Source organism: Ammospiza caudacuta, chromosome 14 (genome assembly GCF_027887145.1).
Source record: "Ammospiza caudacuta isolate bAmmCau1 chromosome 14, bAmmCau1.pri, whole genome shotgun sequence".
NCBI lineage: Eukaryota > Metazoa > Chordata > Aves > Passeriformes > Passerellidae > Ammospiza > Ammospiza caudacuta.
Window position 1 is genome coordinate 19,343,457 of NC_080606.1, and position 23,493 is coordinate 19,366,949.

Consider the following 23,493-nt stretch of genomic DNA (forward strand, 5'->3'; position numbering starts at 1 on the left):
GTGAGGGGAGCAGAGGGAGGGCTGCCCCTGGGATCCAGATGAGGGGAGCAGAGGCAGGGCTGCCCCTGGGGCGCAGGTGAGGGGAGCAGAGGCAGGGCTGCCCCTGGGGCGCAGGTGAGGGGAGCAGAGGCAGGGCTGCCCCTGGCGTGCAGGTGAGCGCTGGCTGTGCCTGGCAACGCTGCTCTGCCCTGCAGGGATGTGGAGCCCTCCCTGATCCCTCTGCCTGCTGCCTTGGGAGCACTGGGGTTAAAACCCCCCAAAGCTCCTGCCTGCCCGACACCTGACTGCTATTTTGGTGCTGGGGCAGGCTGGGATGTGTCACACTGTGTGGAACTGCCAGACAGTGGGTGCCACTGCAGAGCAAATGGGACCGGTTTAGCCTTGGTAAATCAGTATGATGCTATTCTCACTTTAGAAATGCAAAGTGAAAAATCTGTGTTTTCCGGGCCTCTGGAAGCTGCCAGAGCTGCTCTCTAGGCCCAGTAGTGGTACCTCAAGGTGAGTTTTGCTCAGTTTCCAGGAAGAAGCTGGCTTTAAAACGGGAGCAATGCAATCTGCTGAGGTGGCAGTGGCACCTGGGCACGGGGCTGGTGGAACCTGCCCACTCCTGGAGGTGCTCGGAGCTGTCAGCAAGGACAGCCCAGGGAAGCTCCCTGCCCTGGTGCAGAGGATATTGCTCCAGAAAAGGCCGTTCTTTTGCTGGGCAATAATGATGTTGAAAACAATAATAAAAACATGTAGGTTTTGTTAGGTTACAGCTCGTCCTTTTCAACTTGATGTTGAAAACATAACATCATGTAGATTTTGTTGGGTTACGTCTGGTCTTTTTCAATTGGGTGCTGAAAACAACAAAAACATGCAGATTTTTTTAGGTCACATTTGGTCATTTTCAGTTTTGGTGGTTTACGTTAATATTCTCATGCTCTGTGCCTGCTCGAGTAGGGAGAAGGTTCCTGGAGGAAGCATTTCAGGTGAGTTTTACTCCCCCCTTGCGCTGTCCCAGCATGGGGAAGGGGGTTTGTGTTCAGCCCGAGTGCTGCAGGAAGGTTGGAGGCACCAGGGACTGCTGGGCAGCTCTGGGCCAGGAGGCTGCAAAGTCCCCTCGTGTCCCCTGTCCCCGTGTGTCCCCTGTCCCCCCTGCCCTGTCCCCGGCTCTCCCCTGTCCCCGTGTGTCCCCTGTCCCCGTGTGTCCCCTGTCCCCGTGTGTCCCCTGTCCCCCCTGCCCTGTCCCCGGCTCTCCCCTGTCCCCGTGTGTCCCCTGTCCCCCTGCCCTGTCCCCGTGTGTCCCCTGTCCCCGTGTGTCCCCTGTCCCCGGCTCTCCCCTGTCCCCGTGTGTCCCCTGTCCCCCCTGCCCTGTCCCCGTGTGTCCCCTGTCCCCGTGTGTCCCCTGTCCCCGGCTCTCCCCTGTCCCCGTGTGTCCCCTGTCCCCCCTGCCCTGTCCCCGTGTGTCCCCTGTCCCCGGCTCTCCCCTGTCCCCGTGTGTCCCCTGTCCCCCTGCCCTGTCCCCCTGCCCTGTCCCCGTGTGTCCCCTGTCCCCGGCTCTCCCCTGTCCCCCCTGCCCTGTCCCCGGCTCTCCCCTGTCCCCGTGTGTCCCCTGTCCCCCCTGCCCTGTCCCCCTGCCCTGTCCCCGTGTGTCCCCTGTCCCCGGCTCTCCCCTGTCCCCCCTGCCCTGTCCCCGGCTCTCCCCTGTCCCCGTGTGTCCCCTGTCCCCCCTGCCCTGTCCCCGGCTCTCCCCCGTCCCGTGTCCCCGTCCGGGCTCGGTGGCTCCCCCTGGCGGCCTGGCGGGGCTCGCGCTGCTCCCAGGCTGCTCCGGGCGCGGCGGCGCCGCCTCCAGCGGCGGGACAAAGCGGGGCCGAGCGGGGCCGGGCCGGGCCGGCGGCATGGAGCGCGGAGCGGAGCGGGGCCGGCGGCGCGGCCCGCAGCCCCTCTAGGAGCGGAGCCGGGCCGGGCCGGGCGATGCGGCCGTGAGCGCGGCGGGGCCGGGCGCCGCCGCGATGCTCCGCCGCAGCCTCAGCCGCCTGGTGAGTGCGGGGCCGGGGCGCGGGCGGGCAAAGTTCGCTGTTTTTCTCTCCCTGCCGTGTGCTGGGGCCGTTCTCCCGCGGGGCTCCCGCATCCCCCTCCCCGCGGGGTCCGCCCGCGGCCCCGGCCCCGCCGCGGCGGCTCCGTCCGACCCTGCGAGCCCTCCAGAAGTTCGCTTTGCTGCCCGAGCCCAGACCTTGTTTCTTCCTCCCGGACCTGCCGGAGGGCGCTTCCCCGGCCGGCAGCGCTCCCCGGACCGCGTGGCTCTTCCTGCCCGGGGCGGGATGCGGCTCTGCCCCCGCCGGCTCCATCCCGATCCCTGCCCGCTGCCACATAGGCTGCTCGGAGATTTCACCGTGACCTCACTGCTTGGCCTGGGCTCTGTAATTACTCATGTTTTCCTTTTCCGCAGCAAATGTGCGAAAAGCGGTGTTTTACCGTCGTTCCAGGCGCTGCTGTTTGTTCAGCAGTGTCATTGATTGCGCAGTGCGTAGTTAGCGAAGTTCCTGGAGTTGGGGCGGTGTGTGTGCTGTGTGTGTGCTGTGACACAGCCCGAGCACCCTGCGATGGAGCTAGGGTGCTGTGTGTGTGTTGTGACACAGCCCGGGCACCCTGCGATGGAGCTAGGGTGCTGTGTGTGTGCTGTGACACAGCCCGGGCACCCTGCGATGGAGCTGGGTGTGCTGTGTGTGTGCTGTGACACAGCCCGGGCACCCTGCGATGGAGCTGGGTGTGCTGTGACACAGCCCGGGCACCCTGCGATGGAGCTGGGTGTGCTGTGTGTGTGCTGTCACACAGCCCGAGCACCGTGCCACGGAGCTGGGCAGCTCTGGGCCAAGGGGCTGGAAAGCTGCCCTGGGAATAGGCTGGCCTGGCTGAGCCACAGCCCGAGCACCGTGCGGGGCTCCGGGGCCGCTCCCGGGCCGCTCCCGGTTACTGGCTTTGCCCTCAGGCCCGAGTCGCGCTCTCCTGTTCGCTTTTGCTTTGGAGCGAGATATTTTTTCCAGACTTGGAGCACAAGGGACTCTAAATCGCCTTGTTAAGTCTGGAGGTAGCTCTGCGGAGCTGGGCAGGGAAGGGTTTGATTTTTGGGTCGGTTTTCTGTTTGTAGGCGGTGTTTCTGTGGCAGGCTCTGGGTTAGCCCTGTGGAGAACACACCTACCTCAGCCATTGTTTTGCAGCCTCGGGGACAGATAGATGAGATGGAAACTCAGTGCCCTGACTGGCTTTGATGCCTTTTGGGTTCAGCTCTGCCCTGAGTGCTTCCTTCCCCGCCCAGCCCAGCGGCAGTTTTTGTGCCACTCATGTCAGAGGCGTTTGTGGTTTGAGGCATCTCCGCCGGGTTCAGTGCAGAGCTTTTTCGGGTGGCTGCTTGCTGTGAGCGGGTACTGGAGGTGCCTGCCTGGCTGCTGGACCCAGCACCCTCCTGGCGGGTGAGGAGCAGCCCCTGCCCTGCCCGGGGTCCCACACAGTCCCTGTGTCGCCTCTGGGTCCCTCGGTGTGGAGAGGAGATGCTCAGTGCTGCTGGGGTGTGATGTCCTCTGGGGTGCAGAGAAACCATCCCTGCACAGCCCAGGTATTTCCAAAGGCTCTGTGCAGGGCTGGCTATGGCAGCAGCCCTTGGGAAGGGTAGAGAGGTGGTGTGGCTGGAGGAGCAGCTCTGTTCAGGGCCCAGGACCGAGTGCCAGGTCAGCTGCAGTGTTGGTGTCGTGTTAGGCACTGATTGCACCTCCTGGCTTTGTGAGCAGCACTTCAGCAGCATGGAGCAGTTTATCAGGCTGGTGCAAGTGGTGTGGGTCCCCCATATCAGCCTTGGCTGATAGAGCAGCTCGTGCCCTGTCCCCAGCCCTGCAGGCTGCCACGGTAGCCTTGGGCCAGCCCTCTCCCTCCTGCTCCATGGGAGAACAGGGCAGCCTGTGCCAGGCTCTGAACCATCCTGAGGTGCTGCCTGGCCCTCGCTCCTGGATGGGCAGTGCTGTTCAAGGGAGGCTCATCCTGTGGCCGTGGCATTGCAGGAGTTCGCTGCAGTTATTAAAGGCTGCAGATTTGCTGGCACTTGGGATCCCATAGGGCTGCTCAGACAAGCGCTGTAACCTCTCCACTGTGTGGTCTCTGCCTGAGGCTCATAAATACCAAGAGATAGTCAAAATCCTGTTTTCAGTTGTAACTCACAGCTTAGGCACAATGGAGGTGACTTGCCCTGTCAGCATGACTGTGGCTCTGGTTTTCCCTCCTATAAACTCTGATCCTGCATAGGGTATGAAATGGGATGGTGAGAAGAGCAGGAAGGGTCGAGTGGTGCATGTGGGTCTGCACAGCTACCTGGGGGTGCAGACTGATGCTCTCAGAAACAAATTGGATTCTGAACTTTGATTTGCACCACCGAAATAATCCCTGTCACAGGAAGAGTGGGGCTGGGATCATTGCGGGGAGGTGGGATTGAATTGCCATGGTTAATCCACTTTTAGGAGATACTGTCAACTTGAAATATAACTTTAATTCTTTTTTGGAAACAGATTCTAGCACTGAAGTCTTATTTTTAGTCTCCTGCTGCTTGTACGGCTGTTGTGGGAGGGTGCAGGAGCGGGGTGGGGAAGTGTGGGGGTGTCCGGGGGGGTTTGGGGTCACTCTGCTGGGCTGGGCTCCTCCCAGCATTGTCCACTTGCAGCTGGCTGGGCAGTGCTGCTCCCTGTGTCTGCATCACAGTGGGCTTTTCTCACCTATTGCTCTCCTGTTCTTCGCTGAACCCCGGGGCCACAGCTCTGCCAGGGCTGGGGGCAGTGCCCACCCGGGCTGGGGGAGAGATAAGGGAGGAATGCAGAAAGAGAACTCACTGATGCCCTTGTTATTGGCAGTTTTCCTCCCAATTTGCCTTTATTTAAGGCCAGTCTGGAAGCGAGCCCTGGGAGCTGAGACCCAGCTCATGATGCAGGAAGGCTGGGGTGGTGGGGGAAGCACCCCGGGGTGGTGGGGGAAGCACCCCAGGGTGCTCTCCCTGCTCTTGGGGTGCCTGCTGCTGGCTGAGCCCCTGGGCTGCTGCTCTGTGCTGGGTCTCTCTGCAGTCAGTGCAGCTCCTTGCCCTGGCACTCTCCTGTTTGTGTTCAAACCCAGGATAAGTGAGAAAACAACAAACAGTCTGTAATTGGGAGCAAAACTCTTCTGCTGGAGTGTTTGTGCAGAGTGTAACAATAGGACCTTAGTTGTGTTATTCCAGTTAATTAAATACCTTGGGGCCTGATCCTCTTTGCAGCCCGAGTGCTGGTAAATCCCTGGTGTCTGGCGAGTGCTGGGCTCCTTGGGAGCTGCTGGCTCTCAGCGCTGTGTGCCTGGTGTTGGGAACGAGGTGTCCCTTGGGTGGGTGTGCAGGGCTGTCCCTGGGCTGGGCCTGTGGCTCTGTGCCCTGTCACAGGCTGCAGTGATGTTCCCTTGCTGCTCCTCCTGGGCTCTGCATCCCTCCGTGCTGTGCCAGCAGTGGGCACCCCAGCTTGGGCATCCCTCTGTGCTGTGCCAGCAGGCATGTACCCCCATCTTGGGCATGGGGCTCCCTCATCCCTCTGTGCTGTGCCAGCCGTGGGTACCCCTGCTTGGGCATGGGGCCCTGTGGGGCAGGTCCTACCTGAAGATACCCACCCCACTGAGACCTATTCAGAAAAAGGCTGAAAAAGGGACATGGCCCAAAGTCACTCTTGAGATGGGAAGTAAATTTGGCTCTGGGAATAGGGGAGAAGGGGCAGGGCTGGCTGGGGGCAGCCCCTGGGGGGCACTGGGCACTGTGGGGCTGTCCCTGCCCAGCTCAGGGGGTGTGGGAGCTGTCCCAGGCTGTGGTGGAGGATGCTGATTTACACTCCCATCTTTAGGATGTGCAGCAAGTGTGCTCTGTGTGCAAAAATAGATTTTATTACACATCTGTGATTTTCTTTCACACTTGTTTTTTTTCCCATAGAGTGTGAACCAAACATTAGTGTGTGATTGCAGTTCCCATTCTAATAATAAAGATGATTACGGTTCGGAGTTGGAAGCTGTAGGAGTTGTCTCTTCCTCCCAGTCCAGCCCTGTTAGCACCTGGAGAGTGAGGCTGCATGTCAGATGCCAGCTTCTGCAGGAAGTGTTTGCTTTCATTGGTGTGACAAAAACCTGTGAGCAGCAGAGGCTGGGGCTGGGGTGTCTCTGGGACACCAGGTGGCACAGAGAAATCTGCTGGGGAAAATCCCACATTTGAAAAGAGTACAGATTTCAATGAAACCACTTGAAATTGTCATGAAAGTTGCTGGAATTTTGTTCTGTAAGATGTGTTTGGCGTGACAGCAGCATCCCTTGTGCTCAGGCAGTTCCCCTGCAGCAGCCACAGGGCAGCCCATGCTTGACCACAGAGAAGTCAAGGGAGGCTCAAATGGGGAAGCTGGGGCTGCAGAAAGCTTAGGGCTGCAATCCCCCATTGCTGCTCCTTCCCTGGAAAATGGGGACACGGGAGTTTCTCAGGTTCTGGGGGACGCGGGGGTTTGTGAAATTCCTGTAACCGTTTCCTCTTTAACTGTCTGCTAACTGTAGCCTTATTCCCAGAAATAGCTCAGCCATTTGGCTAAAAATAAATAAAAATCAAACAAAAAGCAAAAGCGTGGCCTGGGATAAACAGCTGCATGTGTTCATGTGTTCAGTTAAAGTTTGGGAAGTTGGGAATGGCTCCAGGGAGGGCTGGAAAGCACCGGTCAAACATTAATGATAAGTGATGCTTCTAATTAAACCTGGGCCATGCTGAAACTTTTCTGTGCAGAATAATGAGTCTTGGCTGTATTTTCTTCTTCCCTCCATGCCACTTTTTGTCCCCAGCTGGTGTTTTCCTAGGAGTAATGATGATTGTTTGGGCTGTGCAGGAGAGGTTTGGAGCGGAGCTGACTGGAGCTGCAGCTGAAGACATGGCAATTTGCTTTTAATGAGAAAATTTGTAAAAGCAAACGGGACGTCTATTAATAACAAGCTTTTCAGCCTTGCCTTTAATTTCATCCTGTTGCCTTTGGTTTATGTGTTTCCTTTCTGAATAAAACTGCTGTGTTCTGGCTGTAGCTGTCTCTAGTGGAGAGATTTATTTTTTTAAGTGTTAGTTAAAGAAGAGCTGATGGAGAGCATTCACGGTGTCTGTAAGTCAGATGAAACCTTCACACCCAGATTAGTCGTTGTCTGCCAGTGATCACGTTTTTAGCAGTGCAGGTTTGGTCCCTGTGAGCATCTTCCTGCCATGGCACCAAGCTTGCATCTCCTGTCCCAGGTGAGTAATTCCTGGCGTTGTGGGACTGTGCTCCCTTGGGAGGTTAAACCCTTTGCCAGAAAATGCTGGGCTGGCCAGGTGGGGAACATGTCCCCACCTGCAGAGGAGCTGGCACTGCAGGGACAGGGGAGTGCCTGGGAAGGGGGAATTTCCAGGCAGCTTGGACCCCGGGTGACAGAGTGTGCTGTTACCCCATTTGCCCGTGTTACCTTGGAAAATGCCCTACCTGTGCATCTAGACTGGAGTCTGCTCCTCACTGCTCATATTGGCAATATTTCTGTGCTTTCTGAGCTCTGGGAAGGATGGGCTGGTTTGGGTGTTGCGGACCTCACCTGCCTGTGCTGTCCCAACCAGCGCACCTGTGTCCAGCCCGGGCTTGGAGCCCCACAGGTGATGCTGTGGGACCAGGAGAGCCTGGCTCACCGCTGCAGCTCTGCCCCTGCCAGCTCCCTCACTCCTGCAAGTAAATAAGATTTTTTTTCCTACTTCAATTAGCAAGCAATATTGAGGTTCAGCCAGGCTGCTGTGTGCTGCAGGGGATGGCAGTGAGTGGCAAACTGCTTTAAAGCTTGATTTACTAACTTGTAGCCTGGGGACACTGAAACTTGCCTCTTTTAAAAGGTCTCCTCTTTGCTGCCCTCGCCCTGGCAGCAGCTGGGTCAGGAAAAGCCTGTTCTGCCCAGGGCTGCAGTGACTTCAGTAGCTGTGTGTGCATTAAATATACATGCTTGCAATATATGCACATTAAATATGCATTTAAGCAATACAGAGATGCATTAAATATATATATTTATTTTTGCTTGTGGGCTGTGTCTCAGGCTGGGCCAAGCCCCAGGGAGCTGCTGGGCAGTGGTTGGCACAGGGCACTGTCCTGATGGCTGCAAAGGGCATTTGGGTCCTGAGCCCCACATGGACAGGGGTGTGGGGAGAGGAGCTGAGGCTCTCTGGGGGCAGGAGAGCTGCCCTGGGGTGTGCTCCTGCTCCCCTCCATGGTTTTGGTGCTCTCACAGGGATGCTCCCTGCCACAGGTGCTATCAGAACCTATATATCCTCTCTGAAATGTGTAGCCCCTTGTGCAGCCCCTCTGCCCGCTCCGTGGGCTCCTCCTGCTGACTCCGGTGGTTTTCCCCCAAACCTCAGTGGTGCTGGTGGGATGGAATTCCAGCTGAAGCCCATTCAGGCTAAAAGCACATCTCCTCAGGCCATCCAGCCTAACTGATAGTGCTTCAGAGACGTTGTCCTGCCCTCCCTAAGGAGAGCCCAGTGTTTGTAGGATCCAGCTGTTTGTACAGAGCTGTTTGTTTGCGCCCTGCAGCGCAGGAGGGTAAGCTCCTGCAAGGCTGTTCTAGCTGGGTGTTTTGCTCTCAGATCAGGCTTTTCTTTCCTATTTCCCATCCTGAACAGGATTCCTGTTAAACTCCATTGTGGCCTTTGCTGAGTAATGCTTTGCTGCAGGCTTTTTGCTCTTGTTTTCAGCTGAATTTCAGGATCTGTAGGTGAAAGGACTCCAGCCTTCTTTATGGAGGGCTTGGTAATTATTTGCTGTGTGTTTTCAGAGAATCTCTTCATCTGGCATGTCCTAAAGTATGCTGTATACCTTAGCAGGATCCTGTGAGATGATTGAAGTGGGAAACAGAGGCATTGCTCCCTTGGTGCATGTAATTTGTTTGCACTGTTCTGGCCAATTTGCAGACCAGAGGGATCCTCTGTTTCCTGTGCTGTAAAGGACCCAGAAAAGCTGAGTAAGATGTGCAACAGGCTAGGCCAGACAATTTGAAGCGCTTCTTTGGTGCTGCCATCCCAGATCTCTTCAGCAGTAATACAAATTAAATACTGCTTGACTGCAGCGACGGTCTGCTCTGCTGCTGGAGTCTCAATTGGCTTAAGAGGGGAAAAAAATAAAAAAAATAAATCTCACTGCCGGGAAATTAAATGCAGGGAGAAAAAAAAATCCACTTTTGTGAGCAGCCCTTCCATCTTTTATTATGATTTCTGTGTAATTCCTCCCCAGCATTCATGCAAAGCCAAGCAGCTGCTATCTGTAGGGACTCAGACTGCACTCAGGAGGCTAAAGCCAGCCTTGAAATGCAGTATTAATGAATTTTTTTTTTCCTGTTTGCTTTGGGTGGTGTTTTGCATGCCACTTCTGTTCAGTCTGAGTTGTGGAAGGTTTTCATTCTTCTTGTTTTTTCCTCCTTCCTTGCAGCTCACCTTTTCTTACATTGTTTGCTCAGGGAGGGAGTGCAGTAAAATGAGCTGTGATGCCCGGAGGCTGTTATCCTCATATCAGCCAAATTGGTATTGTGGAGCGCAGAATTTCCGTGGGGGAATTTCCGTTGATATTGTGGAACCCAGAATTTCCACGGGGGATTGGTATTGTGGAACCCAGAATTTCCACGGGGGATTGGTATTGTGAAACCCAGAATTTCCATGGGGGAATTGGTATTGTGGAACCCAGAATTTCCATGGGGGATTGGTATTGTGAAACCCAGAATTTCCATGGGGGAATTGGTATTGTGGAACCCAGAATTTCCATGGGGGATTGGTATTGTGGAGCACAGAATTTCCACGGGGGAATTGGTATTGTGGAGCACAGAATTTCCGTGGGGGAATTTACAGTGATATTGTGGAGCACAGAATTTCCATGGGGGATTGGTATTGTGGAACCCAGAATTTCCATGGGGGGATTGGTATTGTGGAGCACAGAATTTCCGTGGGGGAATTTACAGTGATATTGTGGAGCACAGAATTTCCATGGGGTGGTTTCTCTGGGGCAGCTGACTGGATGGAAGTGGCACTTTCCCCTTGACAGGTTCCACTGCAGCGAGTGCAGGGTGGGCAGCAGGCAGGCAGAGAGGAAGCCTGGGCTGAAGGAGCTGCTGTTGGTGACGGTGAGAGCAGGAACTCCCTTGTCCTGGTGCCTGGCTAGGGAAGAGCCTGACGGGCTGGAGAGGGCCGAGTCATCCCCAGAGGGGCTCTGCAGCTGCTGTGCTGGGGGGCAGCGCGGGGGAACCGCCGGGCTGAGGGTCAGTGAGAGCTCAGCTCTGCGTGCCTGTGTCTGCAGCTCACCTAGCTGCTCTGCTGGGCACTGCTCACTCTGCCCTGCTCCCTTCCTTCCCCAGATGTGTGTGCAGCTCTGCTGGGCACTGCTCACTCTGCCCTGCTGCTTTCCTTCCCTCCCCAGATGTGTGTGCAGCTCTGCTGGGCACTGCTCACTCTGCCCTGCTCCCCTCCCTCCCAGATGTGTGTGCAGCTCTGCTGGGCACTGCTCACTCTGCCCTGCTCCCCTCCCTCCCAGATGTGTGTGCAGCTCTGCTGGGCACTGCTCACTCTGCCCTGCTGCTTTCCTTCCCCAGATGTGTGTGCAGCTCTGCTGGGCACTGCTCACTCTGCCCTGCTGCTTTCCTTCCCCAGATGTGTGTGCAGCTCTGCTGGGCACTGCTCACTCTGCCCTGCTGCTTTCCTTCCCCAGATGTGTGTGCAGCTCTGCTGGGCACTGCTCACTCTGCCCTGCTGCTTTCCTTCCCCAGATGTGTGTGCAGCTCTGCTGGGCACTGCTCACTCTGCCCTGCTGCTTTCCTTCCCCAGCCCAGCCTGGCCGGAGCAGGAGCCAGAGGATTTCCTGCAGATAAACAGTTCCAGGCCCCATGGTGAGGATTTCTGTGCTGGCTGGGTGGATTTCACTGATCCAGTGTCCTGCTGTGGCTGTGCCTGCCAGCCCCAAGGATCAGTCTGTTGGTCACTGTGGTAGCCAGAGATGAAAATATTCCCAGTGGGGTCTGGGTCACGTGGAGCTGGTTTTGGCTGTGGAGTAAGGGTTGAAATGGGTGATTTCTACCTCTTTTCCCTTTTATCTCCTGCTGCTCCTGTGGAACCATTTGTCTGTAGTACAGCAAGGGGCAGCGTTAGGAACCCACAGTTTTCATGGTTTGGGAGTTGAAAAGCTCAATCCGAACCCGTGAGTGAGGAGCGTGGGAGGCGCTGGGACCTTGGTACCCATTGTGGGGTTGAAGCACCCCAGGATGCTGGGGCAGGGCTCTGCAGGATGGAGCTGCCCTCCCCTCCCTCCTGGAGCTGTGTTTGGGGGGCAGAAGAGCTTCCCTGGGGCAGGCTTGGTCTGGGGATGGCTCTGGGCAGCCCTGGGTGCCGGCCCTGGGTGCCAGCCCTGGTTCCTGGGTGCTGGGCTGAGGCACATCCTGGCAGGGCAGCCTGCAGCCTCTGCCCTGCAGCGTGCTCAGCCAGGCCAGGCTTGCTTTGCTTCTCAGGGGAAAGGCAAGAAACTGCCCTGGGAAATGGGCTTCTTGCCAGCCAGCTGGCAGCCTGGCTCTGAAATGCTGGGAAAACTTAAAAAGGGGCAAAATGTTTGTAGGTGGCAGAGGTTAGAGTAAGTCTGGCTGAGCTGGGATACATAACGTAGTATTTAGGGGGTTTTTGTTTCCATAACTGAAGAGCTCAGGCTTTCAGAGGACCAGAAAACAACGGGAAAACCAACAAATTATAGCTCTGCTGGGTGGTGCAAGCACTGACAGTTGCAAACTGGGAGGTTTTTTCCATTTTGGTCTCATTTCAGTTTTAGCCAGGCCAAATCACTGCTCTGGAGAGCTCGCTGCCCTGCTAGGATAGCTGCTGATGAACAGACATATGTGCGCAGCTTGAGCCGGGGAGAGGAGGGAGGAAGAGTTTTGAAGGCAGGAAGACCTCGTTGTGTTTGCTTTGTGACCTCTGCAAAACATTTGGCTCTTACTCAAAGTCCCTTTTCTGTTCTCGAGCCTGAAGTGTTCCTATGAGCCCGGGTTTTATATGCCGGCGGCATGCTGGTCGGACTTTGCTTTTGGGCTGCCAAAAATAAAGATCTGCTGCCTGGATTTCAAGATGAGCAATGGTTTCATAACCCTGACTGCCAGCAGGGCAGGGAGAAGAAGAATTGAGATGCTGAAAACTTCCGAGGGTCGGTGCTTGTGTTTGAGCAGGAGCAGCAGATTCTGCACCACCAGCAGCCCTGGAGTGAGGCTGCCCCAGCTGATCCCCTCTGGTTTTGGCTTTGTGCATCACTGGTGGAGCTGGCTCTGCTCGGTGCTGCTGAGCAGGAGCTGTGCTTGCAGCCATTGGGGCATGCTGGCTGGCAAGATGCAGGGCTGCCTGCTTGGAGGGCAGGCTGCCTCCAGAAGGAAAAACAAAATCCCTGCCAGAAAAGGTCTTTTCAGCTGTCACCCCTGTCCACGGCGCTCCTCGAGTCCAGGATAGGGCTGGGCTCTCCTTTAAATTTATTACACGGGGAAAAAACTTCTGTATTTCCTCTCTCCACCCTTATGGAGTCTCTCAAGTAGCCTTTTCCCCTGTTCTCCCCACCCAGCCATGTCTCTGTAGGTTTTTATCAGTGCCTTTGTTGGCCAAGGCAGCGTTTGCAGGAAGTGCAGCCTGGCTGGGCTCTGTATTCCCCAGCCCCTGTCCTTGCTGGAGGTGCCCTCCCTCTGGCCATGGGGTGAGGCAGCAGCTCTGGGGACAGAGGGGACACAGGGCGGGCTCTGCTGGTGCCCCTCACTTGCTGCAGTCCCCATTGCTTTGAGGGTGCTGTGCTGTGGGTTGGGTGCTGTGCTGGGCTCATCTGCGCTGCTGTGCCATCCCCAGGGAGCAGGGCTGTGTGCTGAGCCCCGCCATGTGCTCGCTGCTGTGAAACCCCCCTGGCTCTTTCCCCAAGGCTCTTCTGCTCTTGCCTTTTCTTGGGGTCTGGGGGCTCTCATGGCTGCCCCCCACCCTGGCTGGAGCTGGTGTGACCCAGCGGTCCCTCCTTGGTGGTCACGTCCTGTCCCTGGCTGAAATATCAGTGTGAGCTCCAGCCTCGGCTCAGGGCAAGGGATCCTGGTTTAAATTTCAACCTGCTGTGTTCCCCAGGTACCAGCCTTCCATCCTGGCCAGGATGAGGAGCGGAAAGGGATCCTGGTTTAAATTTCAACCTTCTGTTTTCCCGAGGTACCAGCCTTCCATCCTGGCCAGGATGAGGAGCGGAAAGGGGTCCTGGTTTAAATTTCAACCTGCTGCTTTCCCGAGGTACCAGCCTCCCATCCTGTCCAGGAGTGAGCAGAAAGGGATCCTGGTTTAAATTTCAACCTTCTGTTTTCCTGAGGTACCAGCCTTCCTTCCCATCCTGGCCAGGGGTGAGCAGCAGAAAGGGATCCTGGTTTAAATTTCAACCTGCTGCTTTCCCCAGGTACCAGCCTCCCATCCTGGCCAGGAGTGAGCAGCAGTCCCATCCAGTGGGAGATGAGGCCGGGCAGTGTGTGCCCTTCACCCTGGCCCTATGAGCTCCCCGCATTTCAGATTGGGCTGGCTCTGTTCCCAAGGTCTGTGTGTGTTATTGACCCTCCCGTGCAGGCACAGGAGCTGTGGGCTTGGTTCTGATGCATGGAGCTCTCTCTGTAGATCAGGAGATCTGCTGAAGGATGTGCTCAGTGTGGGTAAGCACAGCCTGAGCTGCTGAATTATTGAGGCTGTTCTCAAAGCATGGCTCGTGTCCTCACAGAAGTGACTGAGGACAAAGAGTCGTAGGAAAATTGGCAAGAAGAAATCTCAATTAAAAATACATTGGCTGTGCAGTGAGGCTGGTGGATGTTTTGGGGAGGTTACCGTAAATTTATGGAGGCTTTTTAAAATTGTGGCTGTGTTTTCCTTTGTTCTTCTGAGGCTAAGTGAAACAGCAGCTAGAACAGGCTGTTTTGGGAGGTGCTGTTATTTTTGCAAGCTTTTTTTGTAAATCAGGTCGCCTTCTCTACAACTTTTATGATAAATGGAACAATACAGGAGCAATTAGACTTTAAACTATTCATGAGATTGAAGCCAAGTAATGTGATTTAATCTTTCTTTTGCATCTATTTAATGTAAGCTGTGCTTTCATTCAAGTGTTTGAGCTTTGTAGTTGTGTTGGTTTAGCAGATGATTTTTTTAAATGCCTGTGGTTTTTATTAGATCTGTTTTCTATGAGTTATTTGTGTTTACGTTGTGGCTTACAGTTATCTTCAGCAAACATGAAAGGAGGAGTTTTTTTTACTGGTTAGTTCTGGTTTTGGTGCTTTCTGGAGCTGTAGTAAATCAGATGCTGGTGGTTTTTTAGTTTTACTTCTGCTGCCGTTTTTTTTCTGGAAACAGGGCCAGAAGGTAGCACAGACACTTGCTTTCCATATGGGGGATATAATTAAAGGCTCTGTTTGCAGCTGCCCTAGAAATAGTCCTGTTGAGGTGGCTCCTTGTCAGCAGGGACTGCAGGGCACGGGTTCACCTCTCCTGTTGGACTCGGTCTAACTCCATTAATTTTTACCCAGGCTTGCTAATTTTTACCCAGGTTTGCAGCTTTTATCCGGTGCCATCTGGGTGCTGTGCGTGGTGCTGGATTGGTGGATGCCCAGAAAGTGGGGAGGGGTCCTGAGGAGGGGTCTGTCCCCGGGGCAGGTGGGAGGCTGTGCTGGGGAGGGACATTGCTGTGGGAGGGGGCGCACATGGAGAAGGGGAAGGGGGCACAAAGGGACAGGTGCCCAGACCGAGGCACAGAATTTGGGGACTGCTGAGCTCCTTCAGGAGCAGTCTGCTTTGGATGCCCTGCTGAGGGATTGACTCAGCAATCAATGCTTGGTGAGGCACCAGGGCAGTGGAGCAGGAGCTCTGCAGTGCAGCTTGGAGCATCGCAGGAGGCTCCTGCATCTGTGGGGCTGGTGCTCAGGGGGTGCCGACAGGATGGTGGCCCTGCTCAGAAACGCCTCCTTCCCTCCCTCCCTGCAGCTCCTGGTGGCTGCAGGGTCCCCTGGTGCTGCTGTGATCCCTGCCAGCTGCAGGGAGCTCCTCTGGGTGGCCGGGACAGGTACGGCAGTGGCTCTGTGGTCACCTACTGCAGGTGGCTCTGTGGTCACCCTCTGCATCCCCAGGCTTGGCGGGGGACACAGGGTAACTTCCCTGGCTCTGTCCCCACTGCTGATCCCTACAGACAGCTCTGCTTCCCCCAGTGCTCACACAAACACCTCTGGCCCAGGGAGGTGAGAAAGTGCCAGGGAAAGGAATGCAATTGTTTATTTTCTTGAACAATCCTTTTGGCAGGCTTGGCTGTAAACAGCAGGAGAAACTCTGGCTTTTGCCTGCACCAGCTCACTCCAGCACTGTGAACTGTGGGCTGTGTAGAGCCCCACCAGGCAGCAAGCTGCTTCAATTGCATCCAAGTAATATTTTCTTTTTTTTTTTTTTTTTTGCCATCAGAATTAAATTTTTTCATGAAAGGCAGTGGGAAAAAGTCGTGTAAATCCTCTCCGTGCTAATCTGCATATTTTATAATTTTCCCAAAAGCCTGGCAGTTATTCCCTAAATCTGCCTCTAAGTCTCTCTTCAGAGCTGTTATTAAGACGTAGCAATCCATTAACGACCCACGAGGGCTGGGCTGCTCCAAAGGGTGATAGCCTCGATGCTGAGCTCAGGCTCCCCTCCCGCTGCAGCCTGGGCTGTGCTCACCCTCTGGGGCTGGGCAGGATGGGCTGTGACCCTTCCAGCTCTGCTTGTGGGCAGCTGTGACACCGTGGGCGTGGAGGGAATGGGAATGAAATGCTGTGAGTGGTGGGAGGGCTGGCATGCACCATGGGGTTACAGTGCCACTGTCACCCTGGCGTTGCACTGGGTGTGAGGCGAGGCTGCAGGTGAGCAGCTGAGGGGCTTGGAGGGTGAGATCCCCCCTAGGAGCTGGTCCTGAACTTGTGTGGCTTGGTCAGCCCACACACCACACCTGGATCTGGGTTCTCCTCTGCTCTGGGGCTTCACATGCACCATGCTCTCCATGGCTAGTCAGGAGATCCTCGTGAACGCCTTTGGGGATCCTCGTGAACACTTTTGGGGATCCTAGTGAACGCTTCTGGGGATCCTAGTGAACACTTTTGGGATCCTAGTGACCACTTTGGGGATCCTAGTGAGCACTTTGGGGATCCTAGTGAGCACTTTGGGGATCCTAGTGAACACTTCTGGGGATCCTAGTGAACGCTTCTGGGGATCCTAGTGAGCACTTTGGGGATCTTAGTGAACACTTTGGGGATCCTAGTGAGCACTTTGGGGATCCTAGTGAGCACTTTGGGGATCCTAGTGAACACTTCTGGGGATCCTAGTGAACGCTTCTGGGGATCCTAGTGAGCACTTTGGGGATCCTAGTGAACGCTTTTGGGGATCCTAGTGAACGCTTTTGGGGAATCCTAGTGAACACTTTTGGGGATCCTAGTGAACGCTTTTGGGGAATCCTAGTGAACACTTTTGGGGAATCCTAGTGAACGCTTTTGGGGAATCCTAGTGAACACTTTTGGGGATCCTAGTGAACGCTTTTGGGGAATCCTAGTGAACGCTTTTGGGGAATCCTAGTGAACACTTTTGGGGATCCTAGTGAACACTGTCCCAGCAGTGCTTTAGGCAGAACTCGCTGGTTTCCGTGCCAGGGTGAGAGTGGCAGACCCTGACCCTGCTCCTCCCCAGCGCCGTGCCAGCGGGCAGGGGAAGCTGTTCCTTCCTCCCTGAGCTGCAGGGATGCTCAGCAGGCACGCCTGGCTCCAGAGCCTGCTCGGGCACACGGTGGGACCAGCGTGGGGACGTCTGTCTCAGCTGCCTGGCACTGCTGTGGCGTGGACGGATGGCTCTGCCTCCTGCTCCTGGGGCTCAGCTTGGGCACGCCGTGGCTGGCACCTCCACAATGCAGCAGGTACATCAGGGAGCCTTTGTGGGTCTGGTTTGTGCTTTGAAGAGGTGCAGTTTGCTGCTGGTGTGGCTGGGCGTGGTGGCATTCCCCAGTTTGGGGGCTGGTGGAGATGGTCACTGGTGGGGTGCTGGTGTGGCTGGGCACGATGGCATTCCCCAGTTTGGAGCTGTGTGCCAGCCCTGCCCGGTTTGGGGGCTGGTGGAGCTGGTCACTGCTGGCTCTGTCAGGGTGCAGGGACATGGTGTGGGGCATGAGGATCCTCCTGCTCTGAGCGTCAGCCCCTGGAGCTGTGAGCATGGCTGTGGTGGCGGCGCCCCTCCCCAGGTACAGGCATGGTGTAAAAATGCTTCCTTAGTTACAGGTGTGCGGGCATGGGTGGGAAACAGAGGAAGGGAAGAGCTGCTGCTTCCTTTGGGCAGATCCTGCTCCTGGTGCAGCAGGATCCATTCTGCTGTTATTGCTGCTCCAGATCCACTGGTTTTAACTGATTAAATTCTTGGGTTTGACCCTTTCCCCAAGCAGCAGATAGTCCCAGGCCTTCTGTCTTGGCCTTTTCTCCAGCTGGGCTTTGTTTGTACCTTTCCAAGCTGCCTGTGATGAGCCCTGTGGATGAGGGATGCTGAGCTGGATCCAGGGCACTCCTGCACATCCGTCTGCAGAGGCTGAGCCTGTGCTGGGCAGCTGGCTTGGGACAGGCATTGGGCAGTTCTGGCACCTGCTCTGGGGGGGTTTCAGTGTAAGCAAGTGTGGGTTTGAGGATTAGTATGGCAAAGTGGAGTATGAGCAGTGTCTGCTGGTGTTTCAGCAGCCCTGCTGCCTGATAGTGCCCTCGAGCCGTAGACTGACAAATGTCTTCCCTGTTCATGTTTTAAAACTTGAAAACTGAACTCTAAGGAAATCTTACCCTGGTCTAACACCACTCCTTCCCCCTCACCCCTCTTTCTCCATTTGCTCTTTGTGGGTATTTTAAATTCACTGTGTAATTTTAAGTTCAGCATCACAAAATGCTTTGTGGTGCCCACCAGGTCTTCTCCTTGGCTGTGAGCATCTGTGGCAAGGACACTTTGTTAAGTGAAAGGGGGAACCTGGACAGAATGAAAAGCTGATATTTCAACTTGCACAGTTGCACAGTTCTGTTGTTTCTGAAAATAAAGTTTTCTGGTTCAGTGTGGAACTTGGGTGTGCCGATGGGGACAGAGCCCAGGGTGCTGCTCAGCCCCTGACCTGCCTGGCCTCACCTTTGTCACAGGCTGGGAAAGGCTTTAAAAGAAGCTACAAAAGTTGGAAATGCTGAAGGGTTACATTGAAATAGAGGAGCTCCAGTGCTTGTGGTGCATTCAGGTACTGTTCACTGTGTGTTAACACCCTCTCTTCGGCCAGGGGGTCTGTCTGTGCTTTGCAGGTGCTGTCACTGCCCAAGAGGTGGCTGGGCTCTGCTGAGCCCCGTGCTGCTCCCAGGTGTTTTTGGCTTTGTGCAGGGCTGTGTTCTCCTGCAGGCAGCCCTGTTCCCTGCCGAGGTTATTCTGCTGCAGCTCCCTCATCCTGCTGCTGAGCACTGGGGCTGTCAGCAGCCCCCATGACGTGACGCTGACAGTCACTTGTGACATCTCATTCTGCTTTAAATTAAACCCCCGGCAGGCCCAGCTGGCTCCCCAGCACCGTGTGTGTCATCTCGGGGAGTTTGTGCTGTGAAGCTGTCTGCTTCATCGTTCGTGATTTTAGCTGAGGTTTTTAAATAGCAGAAGCAGACCCTTCTGGTTTGTGAGCTGAGCACTAAATCTGTTTGTGCCAGTGTGGTGGTGAGACATCCTGCATGGGTTTGAGGGTTGGGCAGAAGAGTGAGCGTAAGGGAGGGTGCAGTTGGCATCTTCCTCATGCAGTGAATAAACCCAGAGCAGAAGGGTTCTCCAGGTCGGGACTAGGGAGAGATGTATAGATGCTAAATTATGTTCCTAATGCCTTGAAGTGCTTGATAAAGACAAGTTCTCCTTCAAGAAGGAAAAACAACCTGGCGCAGGCTGCAGATGCAGGCAGCAGCAGTGCAGTGACCTGTCCTGGTGGGGTGTAGGGTGGGCTGTGCTCCTGAGCTGATGCCTGAGCAAAGCTGTGTTCCAGGCTCAGCATGTCCTTGATTTTGGTAAATGACCTTACTCTTCTTCATCCTCTGTGCTTTGGCTGGGGCAGTGAGGTGAATTTCTGAGTTCCAGCTGCCTTATTTGCAGTGAGCAGTGCAGTGTGCTGAGGAGCTGGAGCCTGTGAATGCAGATGTTTGGATTCTTTGGGGCTCACAGCTCTCTCTCTTTGCTGCCCACAGTGTGCTGGGGAGGAGAAGCTGTGAATACAGATGTTTGGGGCTCACAGCTGTCTCTCTTTGCTGCCCACAGTGTGCTGGGGAGGAGAGGCTGTGAATACAGATGTTTGGGGCTCACAGCTGTCTCTCTTTGCCCTGCAGTGTGCTGGGGAGGAGAAGCTGTGAATACAGATGTTTGGGGCTCACAGCTCTCTCTCTTTGCTGCCCACAGTGTGCTGGGGAGGAGAAGCTGGTTTTACACAGATGTTTGGGGCTCACAGCTGTCTCTCTTTGCCCTGCAGTGTGCTGGGGAGGAGAAGCGGGTGGGCACGCGCACCGTGCTGGTCGGGCACCGGCCCGTGGCGGACACCGAGGCGTACGTGGCACAGAAGTTCTGTGACAACAGGATTGTCTCCTCCAAGGTGAGCCCCCTGCCCGCCCAGGGCGCCCTCGCTCAGCCTGGGTGCTCCCCCTGGTTTGCCCTGGTGCTGGGTTTGGAAACTGGGAGAGCCTGAGTTCCTCCAGGATGGAGGCAAAGGTGCCCCTGCAGGTGCAGCAGCCCTGGCACGGCCCTGGCACGCAGCTCCAGCTCTCTCTGGGGATTTCTTTTGCCAGTGGAGATGTGGACAAGTTCCTTTCTTGTAGGCTGGGTAAGAGCAAAACGTGGACACGTTGATTTTGTGGGGTTGGGGATTTTTTTTGGTGTGTTTTTTAAAGTTTTCTCACATCCCCTTTGGGAAGAAAAGAACAGGTGTATAATACAGCATGAGATAACAGCAGCTCAAATTTTATTTTATAAAGGGCATTACTTTATAAAGGGACTTAAAAATATGATTCCCTCTTTTTTTTATTTTATTCTGTAGGATTTTTCTTTCTTGAGATAGGACAAAAATAACCATGCTCTGTTTATCCCTTTGGATGGAAGGGGGGGAAACATTCATATGGTATTAATGCAGCTTTTGTTTATGGTGGAGAACTGTGATGACACCCATCTGCCTTCTGCTTAGCTTTTCTCCATGACATTCATGAAGCTATTTCGAAAGATTTGAAGCCAATTGGAGTAAAATATCAAACAAGTGGCATTCCATATTGTCAACACAGCTGGATTTGTATGCCAGTGCTCAGCATTGCTGACGCTCAGCGTGCACTCAGGCTTCAGTTTTGCTGTACTTGAGCTGCAGAGGGGTTTTTCCCTCGCCTTTGTTTCTTTGTACATTTTGGATCTTATCAGTTTTTGTATGTCTGGGTTTATTTTTGGGAAGAGCTTTCAGTCTGTTTAGCTGGTGCAGCGTTGCCATTGATGTTTGCTGGCACGCAGAGGGGCCTGAGTGAGGACACCTTCCCCCAGCTCAGCTCCCTCACTGACAAATGGTTTGCTTTAGCACTAATTTTGGTTCTTCCTTGATTTATTTTTGAATGTTATGTCCTTGTTCTTTTTCCCTTTTATATTTGCTAGGCCTGGGACCTGTCCAGTCTCTTTTATAATTAAGTGGGCATTAGTCTTGAGACTTGACTGTTTATTTTTTTTTATTCCAGACAGACGGAAAGATAGATATGAGACCCATTATTTTCCATGTTGTTCTTAAATTCTGCATGCTTTCCAAAGTAAATGATTCAGCAGCCTTCTTAAAATTATAATGAAGCACAACATAATACTGAATTTGTACGGGCAAGCATGGCTACTTTTTTTTTTTTAACAAAAACATCTCTGAGATAGTTTTGGGAATTTGGAAAAAATGTGTGCACTTTGGGCTATGTTGTAATGAAGTCACCTTTGTTCAAATGCCTTTTTAGATGTTGTCTCACTGTGAGCCACCTCTGACTGTTCAGTGTTCCAGCAGAGAGCTGGAGCTGGAACTTGGAGCAGGAATTTGGTGGGATCTCGGCCCCAGCCGCACTGTGGGAATTGTGAATTTCATGTAACCTCAGCCCCAGCTGTGCTGTGCTCCTGGTTTTGGCTCTGGGGCTGTGCTCCCCTGCCATGCCAGAGCAGAGCTGCTCTCCCTGTGCGCTGCCCATCCCGCTGTGGCTCTGCTGCCAGCCTGGCTCTGTCTCAGTGCCCTCTCTCCCCACAGTACACCCTCTGGAACTTCCTCCCCAAGAACCTTTTCGAGCAGTTTCGAAGAATTGCCAACTTCTACTTCCTCATCATCTTCCTCGTGCAGGTAAGAGCTTCGAGGCTGAGCGTGAGTTTGGTTTGGGCTTAACTGATGTTAAACACGGCTTGAACAAGAGCTGAGCTTTAGAAATGTTTGTGCTTATAAGAAGTTTGGAAATTTTGAACTTGGAGGCTGTTATAATTCTGCCACACCATCCAAGGCATCAAAATAATTAAAATATCTGGGCCTGAGATGGGCTTTGAGTGACTGCTGAAACACTGAAAAACCATCTTAATTCTAACTGTTAAGATCATTCAGCCACTGAAAATACAGTTGATGCTACACAATTAAGATCTGTTTTTTGTCACCATTACTACTTCTGTTTCTTATCTCTATATTTCCCCAAGTGGTATGATATTTTTGTGTCTCAGATATCATGAGTTTCAAGGCAAGCAGGAGAGATAGGATGTACTCAGTAAAATTCAGAAAATGCATAGGATGAGTTTTGGAAGCTTGAGGAAGTTGCTCTGCCTGGGCAAAGCAGCAGATTTATTCCAGACACAGGGATGAGTGCCTGAATGCTGTGCTGTGCAGGGAGGGCTCTGGTTCCCAGCCCTGGCTGTGCAGGAGCAGGGTTCCCAGCCCTGGCTGTGTGTGGCTCTGCTGGCAGTGTGACACGAAAGGCCAATTTGCTCTGGCGTCAGCTGGCTTGCCTCCATCTCCTCATTGCGCTGGCATTGCTCCACTTTGTCAGACCCAATTTGTAATTTGCCTTGAACTGAAGCGATACCCTGGAGTCAGGATGTCCTCTTTGTGTAGCTGGCCACTTAGTGACGTGCTATTACATTTTATCTATTGACCCTCTGGCTGTGGAGAGCAGGGAATATTCCTGATTATAGCCACAAACTGGGTTTGTCTCGCTGCTTGCACGTTTCAGGCACAGGTGAGAGAAGAGCCTGCTGCTCCTCCTGGCCTTCATTCTGTGAACACCTCTAAAATCAGGAAGCAGCCTTGTGGTGGATTAGAGAACACACAAACCCAGCTGAGCAGAGCCCAGCCCTGATCCTGGCTGCTGCACAGAGCAGCCCCTGGCCCAGGTGCTTGTCATGCTGAGACGTCCCCTGCCTCAAAAAGGCACTCAGGGCCACTCTGTGCATTTGCAGTACCAAGGGTTATCCCTTGGAAAATGCCACCTGCATCTTGCATGTCCGTGCTTCTATTTAAATGTCTGTCAGTTACTGGGGTTGTCCCCCCTGGGTGCTGCATGGGGACTGAGGTGTCCAGTGCTGGAGGAATTACCTGAGGCATCTGCCTTACCTGTGTGAAACATTTAATCAAACCTTCTGTTTCTCTGTGGCTGCAGATCCAGCTCTTTGTGAGACAGAGTGGTGCATTCAGCATAAAACACTGCACACAAACAGTGCAAATCCCTTTGGTTCATGTGTTCCAGCTCTCACAGGAGCCTGCAGGGAATCTCCTGGTGGAAGGGGCTGGCCTGGATGAGCACAGCCAGTGTGTGTGTAGGCAGACCAGGCTGGTGGCAATAAGCTGTTTTAGGAATCTACCGAGAGTCGCTTTGAGGAGGAGAGTGGAGATAACTTTTGGAGTGTGGTCCTTAGTGTCCTAAGGAATCTCCCAAGAAGAAATTATTAAGTAACAAGAGGACTTTGTCGCTTTTAAGTGGATTCAAATTAAGCTGTTGAAGTCCTGAACCAGTCCAAAAATAGTTTCAGGGGAGTCTGTCTTTCTCCTGGCTTGTTGCTTGTGTGTCCCTCAGCTTTTCACCAGCCACAAAGGGGAAGAGTAGTGTCCGGCCATGGGGCTTTTGCAGGGAGTCCAAACTCTAAATACATATATGAGTTATTCCAGACACTTAATCTGATATTGTCCTCCTATATCTGTGTGTACAGAAATTGTGCTTTTTAATACAAATACATACAACTATAACTTGTCCAGAGCAGGAAGCTCTCCTGCTGGGCAGCAGGAGGTCCTCTCCTTTCTCCTTCTCAGAAAGCCAAAGCTCTTCTTGGATTCCCAAGACCTGTCCAGTTTTTGCAGGATAACTTTTGGCTAACTGGCCTAAGCTCCATGGTACTGCCCTGGTGAGTGGCCATCA

The 23,493-nt window shown here is 54.0% G+C and overlaps 1 protein-coding gene across 3 annotated transcripts in view; it reads left to right on the forward strand.

The window, feature by feature from the left end:
* Positions 1 to 1,856: 1,856 nt before the first annotated feature.
* ATP11C (ATPase phospholipid transporting 11C) overlaps positions 1,857 to 23,493 on the forward strand; it is a 56,515-nt gene continuing 34,878 nt past the window's right edge. For all 3 annotated transcript variants that reach the window (XM_058813927.1, XM_058813926.1, XM_058813925.1), the window contains exons 1-3: positions 1,857 to 2,021; positions 19,581 to 19,700; positions 21,354 to 21,443. In XM_058813927.1, coding sequence (XP_058669910.1) covers positions 1,995 to 2,021; positions 19,581 to 19,700; positions 21,354 to 21,443 — 237 coding nt within the window. In that variant the 5' untranslated portion in view covers positions 1,857 to 1,994. The remainder of the gene's footprint in view (positions 2,022 to 19,580; positions 19,701 to 21,353; positions 21,444 to 23,493) is intronic.